The sequence below is a fragment of the Streptopelia decaocto genome (assembly GCF_964273445.1).
Source record: "Streptopelia decaocto genome assembly, chromosome: 17".
Lineage (NCBI taxonomy): Eukaryota > Metazoa > Chordata > Aves > Columbiformes > Columbidae > Streptopelia > Streptopelia decaocto.
Genome location: NC_138672.1, coordinates 8,421,913 through 8,438,245, shown reverse-complemented (window position 1 = coordinate 8,438,245; position 16,333 = coordinate 8,421,913). Strand labels below are relative to the sequence as shown.

General features: G+C 53.7%; 1 protein-coding gene across 6 annotated transcripts in view; it reads left to right on the top strand.

Moving 5' to 3' along the window:
• RALGDS (ral guanine nucleotide dissociation stimulator) overlaps window positions 1-16,333 on the top strand; it is a 55,869-nt gene that overhangs the window by 36,265 nt on the left and 3,271 nt on the right. For all 6 annotated transcript variants that reach the window (XM_082067929.1, XM_082067925.1, XM_082067927.1 and 3 more), the window contains exons 2-14: window positions 11,400-11,510; window positions 12,007-12,200; window positions 12,544-12,618; window positions 12,789-12,982; window positions 13,369-13,490; window positions 13,628-13,843; window positions 13,964-14,067; window positions 14,413-14,497; window positions 15,141-15,218; window positions 15,307-15,393; window positions 15,725-15,757; window positions 15,972-16,093; window positions 16,216-16,311. In XM_082067929.1, the coding sequence (XP_081924055.1) occupies window positions 11,400-11,510; window positions 12,007-12,200; window positions 12,544-12,618; window positions 12,789-12,982; window positions 13,369-13,490; window positions 13,628-13,843; window positions 13,964-14,067; window positions 14,413-14,497; window positions 15,141-15,218; window positions 15,307-15,393; window positions 15,725-15,757; window positions 15,972-16,093; window positions 16,216-16,311 (1,517 nt within the window). The remainder of the gene's footprint in view (window positions 1-11,399; window positions 11,511-12,006; window positions 12,201-12,543; window positions 12,619-12,788; window positions 12,983-13,368; window positions 13,491-13,627; window positions 13,844-13,963; window positions 14,068-14,412; window positions 14,498-15,140; window positions 15,219-15,306; window positions 15,394-15,724; window positions 15,758-15,971; window positions 16,094-16,215; window positions 16,312-16,333) is intronic.

Sequence of the window (16,333 nt, the reverse complement as noted above, 5' to 3'; positions counted from 1 at the left end):
GCTGCTCCGGGGCTCTGCACAGCAGGGTGGCCTTCGGAATGGGGACATGGAGAGGGACCGGGGCACTCATCCTCTTCCTCCTTTCAGGGCCACGTCTTGTTAACTGTTCAACAAAGGTTGATTAACATCCTTTGTCATTATTTCTCATATATGTCCATCAGGAGCAGAGGTGATGCACAGTGAGCCTGCTCCGGGCACACGCTGCCCGCTGGCACAGGAGCAGCTTTGCTCTCGTGTAATCTGGTGTTTGCAGAAGGGCTTTTGTGGTTGGGATTTCTGTTCTCTTCACACCTGGGAGCAGCTCTCCCAGAGGTGACAGGAATGTCCTTTCCTAAATCTCTGCTGTCGCGTGGTCTGCAGCGAGCAAAAACGGGTCTCCTTCAGTGCAATGAAGTAGCAGCTCCACAGCGCCTAAAACCTCTTTCTCCATGTGATTTTGTTTGTTTTGTTTCGATGATGTTATGCAAATAATCTCTAAAGTCTTTGGTTACATTCCCCAGGCTGCGCTGGTACAGGTTCTTATAGGGCAGAGCTTTTACATTAGATAACCGCCGCGAGTTTCTCTCTAACATACCTGAGGGTCAGGAGTTATGTGGCAGCTGAATGTCGGGGGAGATTAAGCACGCACAGAGGCATCTGCGTGGCCTGTTTCACTTGCGTAGCTCCACAGCAGCGGGTTTGTTTTCATTACACCGTTGGTATTTTGATGAGCCCTGCCGTCAGAAACACGCGGCGATGGGGAAGGGAATCGTCCCGCTCCGCACGGGCGGTGCTGGGTGCCCATGGGACGGGGGGCACGGGACAGAGGTGCTTCCAGCTGCCAGGGACCAGAGAGTCCTCGGAGCTGACAGGGGAGGAAAAAAGTTGGTTTGACTTGGAAACGGAGCAGATTGGAGAGGAAACTCATTGGAGGCAACTTTATCTGGAATGCTGAGGCATTATTTTTAGAGTGGCTTTTCTTTCTGCTAACCACGCTTTAACAAACAGCAGCTGAGCTCAGGGCCTGTGTGGAAACCTGCTTTTCAAAGGGCTTGCTACCCGTCTTACCAGAACTTCTTTTCATGTGATGGAGCAAAACCACACAGCCTTTCCCTGCTCTTTGCAGTGGTCGGGTCTCCGTGGAGACTCACAAGCCGAGAGCCTGCGCTCGGCTCCCCGCTCGAGCCGCGTTTGCGTTTGCGAAATGATGTGTTTAGTTTGGGTTCACTTCTTAGAGTTGGAACTAACTTCAGGAAGCGGTCGTTTAGCCAAGCTGGGCAAAGCAAAGCATGTTGCCTGAGACTGGCGGGGTCAAAACTCAGCTGTGGGAAGAGAACAAGGATGCTGAAGCACACACCTTCATGTGGTGGGGCTGTTTGGGACCTCACCTTCCAGTTTAGACCAAAACCCTGGGCTTTTGTTCAAAGACACTTGCTTAGGAGGCTCCTGTGATGACCTGCTGTTGGTGAGGTCTGATTCTGCGCAGATTTTTCAGAGCCGGGCTAATGCTCGGTTTGGTTTATCATCTTGAAGCAGCCCGGCTTTTCTCCAAATGTTGCTATTTACTTTTGATTATTTTATTTGTTTTGTAATGGATATTTGGTCCCAGCTGCCTTTGTGCTGGTTGGGGCCCTTGGCCGCATCCCTGTGCTGAGCAATGGGGCGGCAGTGCCCGTTGCTGGTGATTGTCACTGATTACTGGGTTTCTAGACGACGTGGTTTACTAGATGCAGTCCCGCTTGCGACAGTGAGAACTGGCATTAAGACAGGCCCAGCTGGTCCCTCCCTCGCAGACGCGCTGGGTGACTCAGAGTGTAGCTATGGCTCACACCAGTGTCACAACAAACACTCCCTGAGGTGCTTCTTTGGGGGGTATCCCACAAACCCCATCTCTCCCAGCCCCCATTCCTATGGATTTCAGTGCGTTCCTCAGTAAAACTCAGCTCTGGGGCTGCTTGGGGCTTGACCCGTCTTAGTCCAGGCACAACATCAAATGAGCTGGGGGAGGGAGGTGGGCACCTCTGTGCTCTTTGCACTGATGCTGCCCCATGGTTACTGTGCACATCTTTTTGGATATCCCAGCGTTTGTCTCCCAAAATAATTGTAAATGGGAGGGTGAGCTGCAGGGATGCTCACCTGTGGCTGGTGAACAGGGCAGGGTGGCAGGAACAGACAAGTCGGGGTGGGAGCGTGTCTGCGCTGGCTCGCCAAAGTGCCGCGGCCAGGAGGAGCTGACTTCTCGTGCGGTGTTTTACCTGCCATGAAAGAGCTCTGGTAACGTGAGGGAATGCTTGTCTGCAAATGCCTGCGGTGACCCAGCGCTGGGTTGAAATCTCAATGCTTGCTGTCCCCGAGCGGACGCAGGTACGCTGCTGCGAACGCTGGTACACCTTCGTCATCAGTAACCACTGGAAAAGGGCTGTGTCTTTAAGTGGTGACAGAAAACACGGTTCAAAAATCTGTGCTGAGTCAGGGTAGGTGAGAAAGTGGAGCAGCCCTGGGTGAAGCTGCCTGCGGGTCCTGGGTGATGCTCGGACGTGGTCCAAAGCACCTACAAGTGCAGGTCTGGGGAGAGAACTCATCCCAGCGCCCCGGCCGCCCGTGTCCTGCCCGGACACCCGCGCTCCTCGTGCCACAGCCGCTCTCCACCCTCCGTGTGTGCAGGATCCGGCACACCCAGCACTCAGGGCAGGGACTGCGTCCAAACCGCGCTGCTTGGGCTCCCAGCGTGCATGTTCAGACACTTGACAACAAATGGGATTTTTTTAAGGTGTTGTGGGTTTTTTATCTTTTTTTTTTTTTTTTTTTTTTTTAAGTAGTTTTCTCCCCAAAGGTGCCAATTAAACTTAAATTCTCAGTTGCTTCAGCTGTGGAAATCAGACTTTAATTCGACTGAGCATCCTGATTGCAGACCCCTCCCGGGTGTTGGCTTGTTTACTCCTGCCCCTGTACCTGCTTATGTAGCACCTCGTTGACACCTATTTAACTAATGCTCTGAAGGTGAGATTTTCTTGATTACAAAGCAAAAGTGCTTGCTCTTCCCCCTTCCAGCTTCCCACAGGCACCCCAGGGAGGAGAACAAATGGGGGGACCCACAGAGAGGAGAATGTCTGCAGGTTGAGCCCCGCGCTGGGCCATGTGGGACACGCTGGGGCTGCGGTGTCAGGAGGAGGCTGGGACGAGTTGTGCTCAGCCCGCAGCTCCGCGCAGGGAAACACACGGCAGCAAATGGAGGCACCGCACGTCATCCCGGCCGGGGTGGGAGTTGGGCGCGAGGGGCACGGCCGGAGAACAAAGACTCGCATTTATTCCTCCCGTCCTTTCCCCAGCAGCCCCTCGCTGCTTCCCTGCACTGGATTGTTCCTGCATTTTCTCTGCTTCAGCTGTTTACTGGGTCACCCTGATGCAGACACACACACACAAAGAACGAGCTATCCGGCGAGGCCGTTCTTGTGCTACCGGCACCGCGAGCCCTTCTCCGGCCCCGGGGAGCACAGTGGGGCCATAGAACCGGGCTGGGAGAGCGGCCGAGCCTGCCCTGCTCCGGGGGGCCAGGGACATCCAGAGCCCCCAGGCACCCTCCTCTGCGCAGGCTGGGGCGGTGGGATTTGGGGAGGGGGGCCCAAGAGGTCTGGGTTTGTTGGCTTTGCCCACGCTTCATTCACACCAGTTCTAACGGGGGGAATGTAAGTTGATGTAAGGTGGTGTAAACACATGGGTGGACACATTTATTTCACGAGGGCTTTTTTTGGTTCAGCTTATCTGAGCTGAGGATATGTCTGAGCAAAATCGAAATTAACCTTGTTCAGATTGAAAGGAAATGTGGCGGCGCAGTTACCGTAAGCCAGACTGCAGCCAGACAGGGCTGTGCCTTTTGGACAGCCTCCAATTCGTCCACCCCAATCTGTGCACCTTCAAAAATCACAGAAAGATAGAACTTTGCTTTCTTTTTCCCCTCTGCAAGCCACAGCAGGTGAGTTACTGCGTAGGCAGTCATTTACAGCTTCTCCAGGCTGCTCGGGAATGGTATGTGGCAAAACTCCTTGGGAATATTGGCACGGGGCCGGTGGGTTGGTTTAGCACGGCACGAGGGGCTGAAAGCCGCCTCCTGGCTCTGGGCTGATGTTTTCTTCCTGGCATTTGCTGGAGCCATGATCGTTGCTTTGCCATTTCTGTACATCCCACGTGCCTGGTTGGTGCCGCAGGTGTGTGCCCAGGTGTGCGCTTTGGACACGCGGGTCACTTAGATGATGGGGGCGAGAGGGAGGTTTGACAAAAGCAGCTGGTGATACTTCTTTATTTTTTGGCTGTCTGGACCAGCACGTAGGCTACAAGCTGAGAGCAGGAGAATATTTATTTCAAGGTTTTGTGTATCTGAGAATGTAGACCTGACTTTTGGCATAGATGAACTCACCAGCTTGCAAATACTGATGTGTGCAAGGGACGAGCATTGCCCTGGAGATGCCACAACGACCAAGTCTTGGTGTTCTGGTTAACACGTGTTAAGACATAACTGGTATTTCAGGAGCGAGCATACCAATCGGTTTGAGGTACATCAGCTCTGAATGCCAACCTCATCACCGTCCCTTTCCAGATACATATGGCAGTTCTTGCTACAGCAGAAATAGCACACTTGGTGCAGCAGGGCCCTGTTTCAGCAGTGGAATCAATAGAGCAGCGTTAGATCAGGCTTGAACTATAACCTCTTTGGGACACATACCCAGTTTTTCTTTGCATTTGGATGAGGAATTATGAAGCTGACATGTTGCGTGTGACTTACAGGTGCTACTGTTCATGCACCAAAAAAATAATCAATTTTTGAACTTGTTTCTGTTACATTCCTTGCAGATTTTTCTGTTCCACCTTGGTGAAATACAGACCTTTGTTCTGAGCTGAAATGACTTACTATGAGCCACTCAGTCTTTACTTAGCCTTGCAAAGCAATATGTTTTAATTCTTTTATATACACCACTTGTCACCAGTCATGTCATTCTGGTTTCACTTCCAGTAATTACCCTCCGAGCTCTAGGCGAGTTTGTAGCGGTACAATTGCTCCGTAAGCGCGGGCCAGCTGCGTCCCTCGTATGCAAACCTGACCCTGCGTAGGCGTTGGTGCTGAGCATGGATAGCGCCGAAGCGCACGCCGAAGCGATCACGAACACAGGGCCGAGGACTGTGGTGCAAGAGCTGGAACTGATGTGTTGGCGGGATCTTTTTTCCATCGACTTAGAGAGGAAGCAAAACCTGCTGCCCTCAGTTTTCTTCTGAACTTCAGCAGCCTGCGAAGGGAGCCCTTCCTGGCACGTCCCCTGGTAGGAAACACGAGGAGGGTCCTGCTTTGGTGGGGTTTTCATGCAGGATGCAGATATTTAGGTAGAGATGCTGGTGGTCTTCTATACTCCTGGGTGTAGGGAACACAGAGTTTGGAGTTAAGCAGGTATCTCTGGTGTCTCTGGCTCTGCATTTGCTTTTCCCTGGGGAGTCCCCATAGCAAGGCTGATCCCCCAGCACCTGCATCCCTCCTTCATCCCCCCCTGCATCACGGGGCCTGATCCCCTTGGAAGCCGAGTAGACACAGAGCATCTTTGCACATCTTTGGCTCTTGATTTCCAGACCATAAAAAGAGCGAGAAAGTTTCTACACGTGGGAAGGCTCTTCCTTTTCTTTATAAAAGCAAAACAAAAGGCAATGGGGGAGGAATCCTCTGTATCTGCTCTGTCTCATTTCTGAACCAGAGCGCTGAGCTCCTAATCCTCGCTCCAGCCTCTGACTCACTGCGTGCGAGTCACAAGATGCCTTTGTAACCCATCCACTAGCCGCTGTTTTCTCTTCTTCTAAGCTGCGATGGTGGAGAAGGCAGCCTGTAATATTGTCTCTAACCCCTTTGGGTTGCAGACACAGGATCAAACCTGCCCTCAGCCTCGTGCAGCCCCAGACCATGAGACAGGAGGTATAAAATCCCCCCAGGAGGCAGGTGCGGGGTGATGTGCGCCCTCCCTCTGTCCCTGGGGTGCAGTGGTGCTGGGTGATGCCCAGCCCAGGGCTGTTCCCCACGGGCACTGGGTGCAACTTTTCCTGCTGAAACACCCGAAGTAGAGCAAAAGCAGAGCTCGGGGTGTCAGGAAAGCCCAGCTGCAGAGCCCAGCGGCTGATGGGGTGAGAACAGACTCTCAGCTGTTGCCACTGTCTTGGTGTCCTGGCAAAAACACCCCCTTTTCACAGTGAGTTTAAGTTTAGCTTCTGGTCCTTTTTCTCCTCTTTTCCTGTTTCCCTCTTTGTCATTATTTTTTAATGGGCTGTTGGAATGCGTCCTGGTCTGAGGCAGCTCTGAGCAGGCAGGAAGGAAGGCAGAGGGTGTTGAAAACCCAAAGGAATCGCATCCATCTGCCTGACATCTCTGCGTGGGGAGCAGCGCCCGGGGCTGGGGACAGCCGAGCTGTGTTTGGGGACTTGAGCTCCACCAGCAGCGATGGGAACACAGCTCAGGGACAGCAGAGCTGGAAGATCAGCCCCAAAAAACACTGTACCCCAGTTCCACTACGGTCATCGCTGGGATGGTGTTGGGGAGCAAGAGGGCTCCTGTCCTCCATGGGCCTCCCGACGCAAAACACGTGCCGGGGGTCCCAGGGTGGGCAGGCGGTGCCATGGGGCACCTCTCTTTCCCCCAGCACCGGGGATATTCGGTGCCTTCCTCACAGCTTTAGGTGGACTCCGTAGCCTTCCTGAGCACAGCTGGGGAAGGAAACCACTGATGAGCTTGAGGAGCAGACGGGACGATCCCAACCCCATGGGGGAACAGCCAGCACGGGGGTTTTTGCCTGGAAGTCCCCGTGAGGAAGGGGGCTGTGCTGCGTGCGCTTATTTTGGATGGGTAGCACAGAGGGTACTTCTGCTTTTGCGGTCTTTCTTTAGGTCACGGAACTGCAGTTGTTTTCCTTTCACTAGATGGGGGTGGCTTTTTTCCTATTTCCTTTTACTTAATATCATATGCTTCAGTTTACATAAGAGGCCCCAAAGTCGCTGCAGTTCGTTGCATGGGTTCGGGATTTGCTAATGGGAGTGAAACGAAAGTTAACTTGGGGCTCGTGTCAGGCACGGAGGACACGGTCCTTGGTGGAGCCGGTTCCTTTCGGTTCTGGAAAAAGGCCCATTTCCCGTTGCCGGTGTGAGGGATTATTCTGAGAAGGGACTGGGGATTGTAAAAACCAAACCCTCACTTTCTGTTTCTAGCTTTACCAGCTTTCATCAAGTCCTTCTGAACTTGTGCAAACGTGGAGCTTCACCAAGAAACTCCTGGTGATGTCTCTGAGGCTCAGCTCTGCCTTTTCTTGTCTCTTCAGCCAGCGAGACTGTTAATTCCCAACAGAGTCAGGTTCCTGGTTTCCCATGGGTAGGGTTAGTATCTGCTCCTCTCTTCTGGCTGGTAGCAGCAGCCCTTGGAAATCATGGTGCAAAGAACCTCTTTGTGCTGTGTTGTACCTGTCTGTAGATCAGGCATTTTGTGTAGCCAAGCTGAAAGGGAACAGAGCAACACGAACATCTTGATCTTTAAACCAGCTGTTGTCCAGGGACCATCAGTAAAAGCACTTTAAGCAGTTTTGTCTCTTCCACGTGTGCTGAAATTAATACCTTTTTCCCAATAACAGTTCATTATTTTGTGTCTTTGGAGGCCAATGCGCTAACCCAGGACACGTGGGACCAGAGCTCTTAAGACCTGGTAATTGTTGGCTAATTGTCTGTGTAACATGCAGGGATGCTGTCGTGCTCACACTTAATCCCTTACATTGCTCTTGTCTTACTGAAATCACCATTGTGACTGATCTCAAACGCTTTCTAAAATGCACATCCCTCGCCAATAATATGCTTTGCTGTTTGGCTTTTGCATTCTCCCCCCGTGCAGCCGATGAGCAGGGACGAAGGCAGATTCCCTGCTGCTCTCTGCCTGGCTCCTGCGCGGGTCCCTCGCACCACAGCCCTTTCTCCAGGCTTGCAAGCCCTGGCAACGTCTCACAGCTCATTATTAAACCTCAGCGTGAAGACGTGGGGTTCGACGCTGTGCCGTGTGCTAGAACATTCACCAGAGAGTAGCAGAGTTTATTGCACGGAGCAGGAATTCCTCCCTGGTGTAGTCACCAAAGCTTTGAACTATCGGAGGAGCTCTGGCTGTTGCTCACGCAGCCCGGGGCGATCTGCGGTTGGAGGAGGCGTCTCTCAAACCAGGCAAGCCATCTGGTGCAGACCTCCAGCTTCATATTTCAGGGGATGAACTCCTGCCGAGTTCACTTACCGCTGCTTTTGCAAAAGGCTCCGAGACTGCAGAATTGGGCGTCTGATACCCCAAAGTTAAACATGTGGTTTTTCCTTCTGCCCCTCCATCGAGAGGCCCTTTTCCTGTTGTATGGAGAGGAGCAGGACTGCACACTGAGCTGGAGAAATCATGGTCAAATGTTCATTTTCTGAGTCTTCTCTGTTTTGGTGCCCATCTTGAAATGCGTTGGATCTCCCTTTTTGCGATGCTGAGTCCCTTCTGTATGAGTTTGGGGGAAGATGCAAATATTGTAACCATCAACATGTTCAGAGTTTGTGCTCTCACAGAAAAGCTTTGTTTAAAGCCCTGCCTGGGCCTGTTGACCATGTCTTTTGTACCAAGGCGATGCAGTACACAGAAGGGACGACTCATCTGTATCTCTGCCGCAGTTCAGTGCTCAGCTGTTTGGGTTGAACCGCTGGTGCAGGAGGTTTGCACATGGGTGCTGGGCTCCTGTTGTGCTGGCTGAGGCCAGAATCATGTTCCCTTCTGCTTTGAGAGGCAGAAAACTCAGATGTGTAGGGCAGGCAATGGGGAGCAGTAGCTGTTGCAGTAATATTTACCAGCACTTGTGTGTCAAAACCCTTTAGAGACTGTTTTGAAGACATTCGTCTTTGGTTGACTTGCTGGAAGTCCTGGAGGGAACTGGTGTGAGTGCCAGACTTAGGATTGCAGAGTTCTTGGTGCCCACACACACATAAGCCACAGTTTGAGGTTTTGTGTCTCCCTCACCCCTTGTCTCCTCATCTGCAAAGGGAGAAACGTGCGCTTGGTGCAGGTGTTGGAGTGGGACTTCACTGGCTCCGTCCTGCTGCTGCTTTTTGCTTTGTTGGTTTTTAACCAACATGTGCGGAATGCACAATCAGCATCTTGGAGAAGCAGCGGTAGGAAAGAGGAAGCTCACGCAGAATATAAATAGCCAGATTTTAAAACGTACCAGTGTAGCAGCTCGCCTGGCTCTTGGCATGAACCTGGCTGAGGAACGGCTGGAAGCTGCGTACTTCGCGTGTGGTTTGCAAAGGGGGAACTTTGGGGGATATCGCACAAGTCAGCAAGACAAAAAATGAATGAATCTGCCAGTCTTGAATATGGGAAGGAAATGAAATTTGCTTCTACGCACATAAAGCTGGGTGTATCCTCTGCACGTGACATGAAATAGAGTGAAAACCCCTGCATAGTCATGACAATATTTTCCACTGTAGTTGCACAGCAGCTGCCAGTGATTCATGGTTTGATCCTGAGACGCTTGATTTCTTTATTAACTTAATTGCATCTCAACAAGCGTCTGATCTTTCTTGATATCTGTGTCTGGGGTTTACAACTGCCCAGCCAAATCTCTTTTCTGAGTTAAACTGTGCAGGGGGCTGCTCCTGCTGGACCCAGAGTTTTCCTCCAGCCCAAAGTGTAACTGGAAGATACTCAGGGTAGGGCTGATCTGCAAGTTGGGTGATAGAAGACTGAGAGAGGCCAGGAGGGCTGATGGGAAGCACTTTCTCCATCTCTTGAAGTTCAGACCTGTTTATACGTGAACGTAAATTTATGCCATAATTCATCCCAGAGCATAGAACAAGAGAGGGACTGACACAGGTGTCTGGAAGGTTGTCTGTCTGTCCGCTGCCTTGTGCAGGTGCTGTCAGGGTTGGTCCAGAAGCCACTGAGTCCTGGGAAGGACTTCAGGTGTTCACAGCACGGCTGACCTTGGGAGCCTCACAACTCCTTGAGCTTCTGCAAACCAAACCTCCCCATAGTCTGGCGTGACTGAAGAGCAGGTTCAACAGAAAGTGAGGAAGAAGTCCAGTAACCCTGCCCAGGGGGATTCTCTGTCCTCATTCATTACAGCCATGAATGAGAGGCTTTTTAAGGTTTTCCCCTTGCTCTTTGTGCTGGCTGTGGTTCTTTGCCTTCATTCCTTGCAAATAACGAGTACTTGACTTGAGCAGGGGATGATAACAGCAGAGACGGCTGCTGAGATGATGGTGATGATACAGGATGGTGGTTAAAGAGCATGTTGGGCGCACATTTGATATGTCACCTTGGGGCCTCCTGAGATGTTCAGCATTGTTTGGAGTCTGGACCTTGAGTGTGGCTGTTCCTACATTTGTGGGGAGCAATCTGAGAGGAGGATTTTTTGCAGGGAGCAGCAGCATTGCTGGGGATCCATCCTGGGTCGCCCCACAGCAGCTTCTTCCCCGGCAAGCCCGGTGTTGCCATTGCCCAGGGCTTTTTGTGCTCCTGATGGCAGGGAAAGCCACAGGCTGGCTCTGGTCCCTGGCTGGCAATGTGATACGCAGGGGGGACTTGTCCCCAGGTCCCTGCACCCCAGCGCATGGTCACCTCCCCCTGCTAACCGGCTTAATGCTTTCAGGCATTTTCCCCATCTGCTGAGCTGTGGGTTTTGCTGCGTGTTACACCGTGTCCCGCCATTTGGCATGGGGGATGGAGGGTGGGGGAGATCCCTGCAGTGGTTAAAAGGATCTGAGTAAATCCTCTTAAGAGAGGCACTGACTCAGCACAGCGTGGTGAGAGAGGAGGAGGGAGCCCAATTACCCGTGTGGGGCTGGAGCCGCCGCCAAGCCCCACGCTGGCACATGGTGCTGGGGGAGCTGGGGCAGGCGTGTGCCTGGGGACCTGCCCTGAGAGCATCCCCTGTTTCCTCACCGAGTTTTAGACAATCTCCATCTCCCCAGAGCAAAAACATGAGCTTCATAGCTGGGTTGGGCTGTGGCCCAGAGGTGCCTGTCCCCAGGGGTGCAGGGATGTGTCTCAGCTGTGCCTCAGCCCACCCTGGTGCTGCTCCCTGAGGTTCCCCCCCAGCTTTGATCTCCCCCTTTGGAATTCTGCCTTGTGTGCATGGCCAGCCCTGCCAAAGCTCATGGACAGATTGTTTTCATGGTTATTATTTATTACCGAAGGTGCACTGAGGTGCTCAGTTCCCACAGGGGCAGATTACCGAGATTACGGTCACACCGGGTGGCAATGTCACCTCCTGGGAAAGCAAAGGCTTGGGGAGGAGGAAGCAGCTGGCCAGTTGTTGCCTAGTATGAGCCCACAAAAGCATCTCTGCCACAGTTCAGCCTCCTTATCTCACGGTGTATCTTGTCCTCCCGTGCAGAGCTCCACACAGGAGATCGGAGAAGAGCTGGAGGATGGTGTGATCTACAGCATATCGCTCCGGAAAGTGCAGCTCCATCACACGGCCAACAAAGGGCAGCGATGGCTGGGGGTGAGCTGGGCTGTTTTCAGATGTTTCCCTGGTGTCAGGGCTTGGCAGGGTCGATACTAACTCATATCCTGCCCTTTTCGTACTCTCCCATATGCTCCTGTCCAGGGTGCCCCTTCAAAGCCTTATCTGGGAATCATGCATTTATTTGGGAGCACCCACTGGCCTCTTCCCCACATGGAAGGGCATAGGGGAAACAATCTGAAGCCTCATTTTGCACAATAGGGCAACCCTGATTTGCATCTAGATTTCAGCAACTTTGAGGCATTTTCTGGGATTTCCCAAATGCTCAAATCTTCTCAGCCGAGTTGCTGGTATTTGGTGTCCGAGGAGACCTAGCTTCTCTTTCCCCAGGCCCATCACGAGAGTCTTGGGCATTGTATGGGATCCCCAGTCCCAGCCTAGACCCAAATGCGGCTTGTGGAGCTGGTGGGATTGTGTTGTGCTTGAACGTGTCCGTCTTCATCCAGCCCACTGACTTCTGCTCCTGTCCTGGCAGTTTGAGAACGAGTCGGCCTTAAACCTCTACGAGACGTGTAAGGTGCGGACGATAAAGGCTGGGACCTTGGAGAAGCTGGTGGAGTACCTGGTCTCAGCCTTCAAGGGCAATGACTCCACCTACGTCACCATCTTCCTGTGCACTTACCGGGCCTTCGCCACGACCAAGCAAGTGCTGGACCTTCTGCTGAACAGGTGAGGATGCCCTGAGCCCCAAAATGCAGCTGGGGGTGGCTGATGTCTGAGCCCCTTTGGCCAGGAGAGCCCCAGCATCTTCTGCTGCCATGCATTGGAGAGCCAGTGAGCTTCTCCCAACCCCACTAGCATGAAGGGACACAACTTCCCAGAGAGCTGGAGTCCTTCCAGCTGCTCCCTGTCATGTAATTTGGGGGATGTGGCAGAGTGAGTGGAGCAGGACAGTACATGAGAGGTTCATCCAGATCCCCGGGCAGAGCTGGGGGTGATGTGGAGGGAGAAGAGGCAGCAGTGAGAGGCAGCGAGCCCAGGATGCTCAGTGCCTCCTCAATGTGCCCCCCAGGTACGGCAAACTCCACGTGCAGGCAAATGGGGACCACGCCAGGCACACCGTGGACGAGAGGACGGAGCTGAAGAAGTAAGTCTGACCGCTGTGGGTGGACAAGATGGGTGGCTCTGGTTGATGGCTCTTTAGTTTTTGTACAAAGGCATGTTTTGTCCTGGGGGTGCTCCTGGTGCCTGGGGCTCATCGGGGTGCTGGCACACAGTTCTCACGCAGGCTTGCCTGTGTTTCCCTCCTCCCCGCAGCACCATCTCCTCCATCCTGGGTGCCTGGCTGGACCAGTACTCAGAGGACTTCCGCAAGCCCCCAGACTTCGCCTGCCTCAAGCAGCTCATCTCCTACGTGCACCACAACATCCCCGGCTCGGACCTGGAACGCAGAGCCCGCATCCTGCTGGCCCAATTCCAGCAGCAAGAGCAGAGCGAGTCCGAGGGGGAAGGTGGGATTCTCCCCCTGCTTTCAGGGGCTCGTTTGGGGCTGCAGGTGGAGAGAGTGCTACTGGTTGGCATCGAGGGTTTCCAAAATCTTGGGTCACTGAACCCCCATAAACCCTGCATTTACATGGAGGTACAACAGAAAGATAATCCAACTGAACCAGAAGTGGGATTTCTAAATGGATTAGCTAATCTGCCTTTAATCCTCTGCAGATGCTTGTGTCCAGGTTTAAGGTGACTATCCTTTTATCTGAGCCTCGTTTCTCAAGGCGTGAAGCCAGATGGGAATTAAGAGCCTGGGAGGTGGGATGTGGGTGCCCGCGGGGGCTGGCGTGGGTTGGTGTGGCTCACCGCAGCTCCGCGGGGCTCAGCTTTGTACCATCTCTTACAGCTGTGGACCACGGCGGCTGCACCTTCCAGCTGGTGGAGGAGAACGGGGTTGGGGATGGGAAGCCAGATTTCCTCTCCTTCTCCCCAGAGATGGTGGCAGAACAGTTCACACTGATGGATGCTGTGAGTATCATTCGACAGCGCTCTGCCCACCTGCTGCTCTGGGCACAGGCTTGTTTCTTCCCATCCATCTTTTCCCCCTGATCTGTTCCCTTCCCAGGGACCCCACAGAGACCCATCTCCATCCCTTTATCTTCCAGGAGCTGTTTAAGAAAGTGGTGCCTTACCACTGCCTAGGCTGTATCTGGTCCCAGCGAGACAAGAAGGGCAAAGAGCACCTGGCACCCACCATCCGTGCCACGGTCTCGCAGTTCAATAGCGTGGCCAACTGTGTCATTGTCACGTGTCTCGGAGACCGGTCCCTGAAGCCACAGCAGCGGGCCAAGGTGGTGGAGCGGTGGATCGAAGTGGCTCGGGTAGGACAGCTCGCTCACCTCCCACCTCGGCAAAGGGCTGAGGTTTTGCAGTGTGAGAATCCCAGCAGATCCTGGGCTTTCTTTGGCGCTGAGTCCTGTCGTCTCCTTGTCTGCCCCCAGGAGTGCCGCATCCTGAAGAACTTCTCCTCCCTCCGAGCCATCCTGTCGGCTCTGCAGTGCAACGCCATTCACCGGCTGAAGAAGACCTGGGACGAGGTCCTGCGGTAAGCAGCACCTTGCTGGGCTCCTGCGGCCGTGGGGAGGGTTCGAGGGGGAGGCCGGGCTGTGTCTGTGGCCCTCAAATGTGTAGATGGGATCATCTCAGCTCCAGCATTGCCTCTTGGGGAGTGCCCAAAACCCAGGGGCCAGCATAAGGTGTCAGGGACCTAAGGAAGGTGAGGAAATAAAAGCTCCATCACCTCTTCCTCCTTCCCATGCAAAATAACCTGGAATAGCCCCCAAAAAGCAAGGCCCTGCTAGAGCTGTGAGCATTGCAGAGTCCTTTGGGTAAGGAGGAGAACCCACCATGGCAACATTGCTGACTTGTCTCCGTGTCTCTCCCCGAGCAGGGAGAGCATCCGCACTTTCCATGAGCTCTCTGAGATCTTCTCTGATGAGAACAACCACTCGCTGAGCCGGGAGCTTCTCATCAAGGTACGGGGAGGTGGAGCCACATCCTCCTGTCTCTGGCAGGGAGCTCGGGCTGATGCTGGCAGAAGTTTCCACGTTGTTCCAGCCACCAGGTTCAAAGCCCTGGCAGCGCTGCTGGGGTTGCAGGCAGGGGTTTCAGACAAGGCTGGGCTCTTGCTTCTCCGCCCAAAAGCTGTCATTGCCTGAAGATAGCAGAGCAATTTAGCAAGCGGAGATAAGCAGTGGGATAGGATCCAGTGCACCAGGTGACAGCTTCTCCCCAGAGGCAGCTGCATTCGGTGTAAAGTCCTCTTGATTTCAGGTGGGGCTGTAGGTTTCGTGAAAGTCTTTCTGCAGAAAAAAGTCCTTCTGCATAGAGCCTTTCCACAGCTTCCAACCTCGCTCCAGTTTGGGGGCTGGGAGGACACAAAACGCAAAAGGCTACAAAACATCCCATTGAGGAGCTATTTATACAGAGCTGGAAATGGGAGCAGCAGTTCCTATTCACTAAGCCTCTCCCCTGTTAGCCCTGAAAAAGCTCAGCTGTGATTTCCTCCTCTTCCTCTCTACAAGGAAACTTGTGGCAATAAAAACAGGGGTGAATTTTAGCTCATCTATTAGTGCAGTTTCCCACCTGCACTGATCCACACCTCTCCCCACCATCTAGGAGGGCACATCCAAATTTGCCACCTTGGAGATCAACCCGAAGAGGGCTCAGAAGCGGCAGCAGCAGCAGCGAGAGATGGTGAGTCTGGCACAGCCATCCCCATGTCCCCCCACCAACATCTGCCAGGGCTGGTACCCACCCTCTGCTGACCCTCCTGTCCCCACAGGGTGTGATGCAGGGCACCATTCCCTACCTTGGCACCTTCCTCACAGACCTGGTGATGCTCGACACTGCCATGAAGGATTACCTGGATGTATGTAGCTCCATTTCTATGTTCCCTCTCCTTCCTCCACGCAGCCGCCCCAGAGCCTGGGCTGATAAATGGAGGCCTGGTGCCCCGTGTGTCCTATATTGGACACTGCACCCTGTGTGTGGTATATCGGATGCTGCACCCTGTGTGTCGTATATCGGACACTGCACCCTGTGCATCCACTTCTGTCAGCCCGTGGCCGTGGGCCGCTGTCCCGCTGTCCCACTGTCCCTCAGCAGGGACACCCGCACGGCAGTGACAGTGAGCTGGGGGGCAGGGAGCTGTGGGAGCCATATTTTTTCTCCACACTGACATTTGGCTCCTTCTTTTCCAGGGTGGGCTGATCAACTTTGAGAAGAGAAGGAAGGTGAGAGCTTTGCCCTGGCAGCAGCACAACAGGGTGGAGGGAGGAGGCTGACTTGATGCAAGCCCAGGCTGTGCTGATCACTTTGGGGTTGATCCCTCTCCTTTTTTGCTGTCACGTTCTTAGTTTTTGGGGAGGAGGATTCTGGTTATTCGTATCTGTCCCTGTGCGTGGCGCTGGCAAACAGATCTGGTCTCACGGTCTCTGTTCGCTGCAGGAGTTTGAAGTCATTGCCCAGATCAAGCTGCTTCAGTCAGCCTGCAACAACTACAGTTTCACGCGGGAGGGCCAGTTTGTGGACTGGTTCCGTGGCCTGGAGCGGCTCAGCGAGGCTGAGAGGTGAGCGGGGTCCAGGGCTGTGCTGCTGCCGGGGCACTGGGCGGCCCCACCGCTCGTCCCCTCCAGCACGGTGCTCCCTGTGGCAGCTCGGAGAGCTCAAACCCTCCTCTCTCCCCTCCCAGCTATGGGCTGTCGTGTGAGATCGAGCCGCTCTCAGAGTCAGCCAGCAACACATTGAAAGCAAAGAAGAACACGGGCATCATCAAGCGATGGAGCGAGTGAGTCCCTGGTGGGATGTGG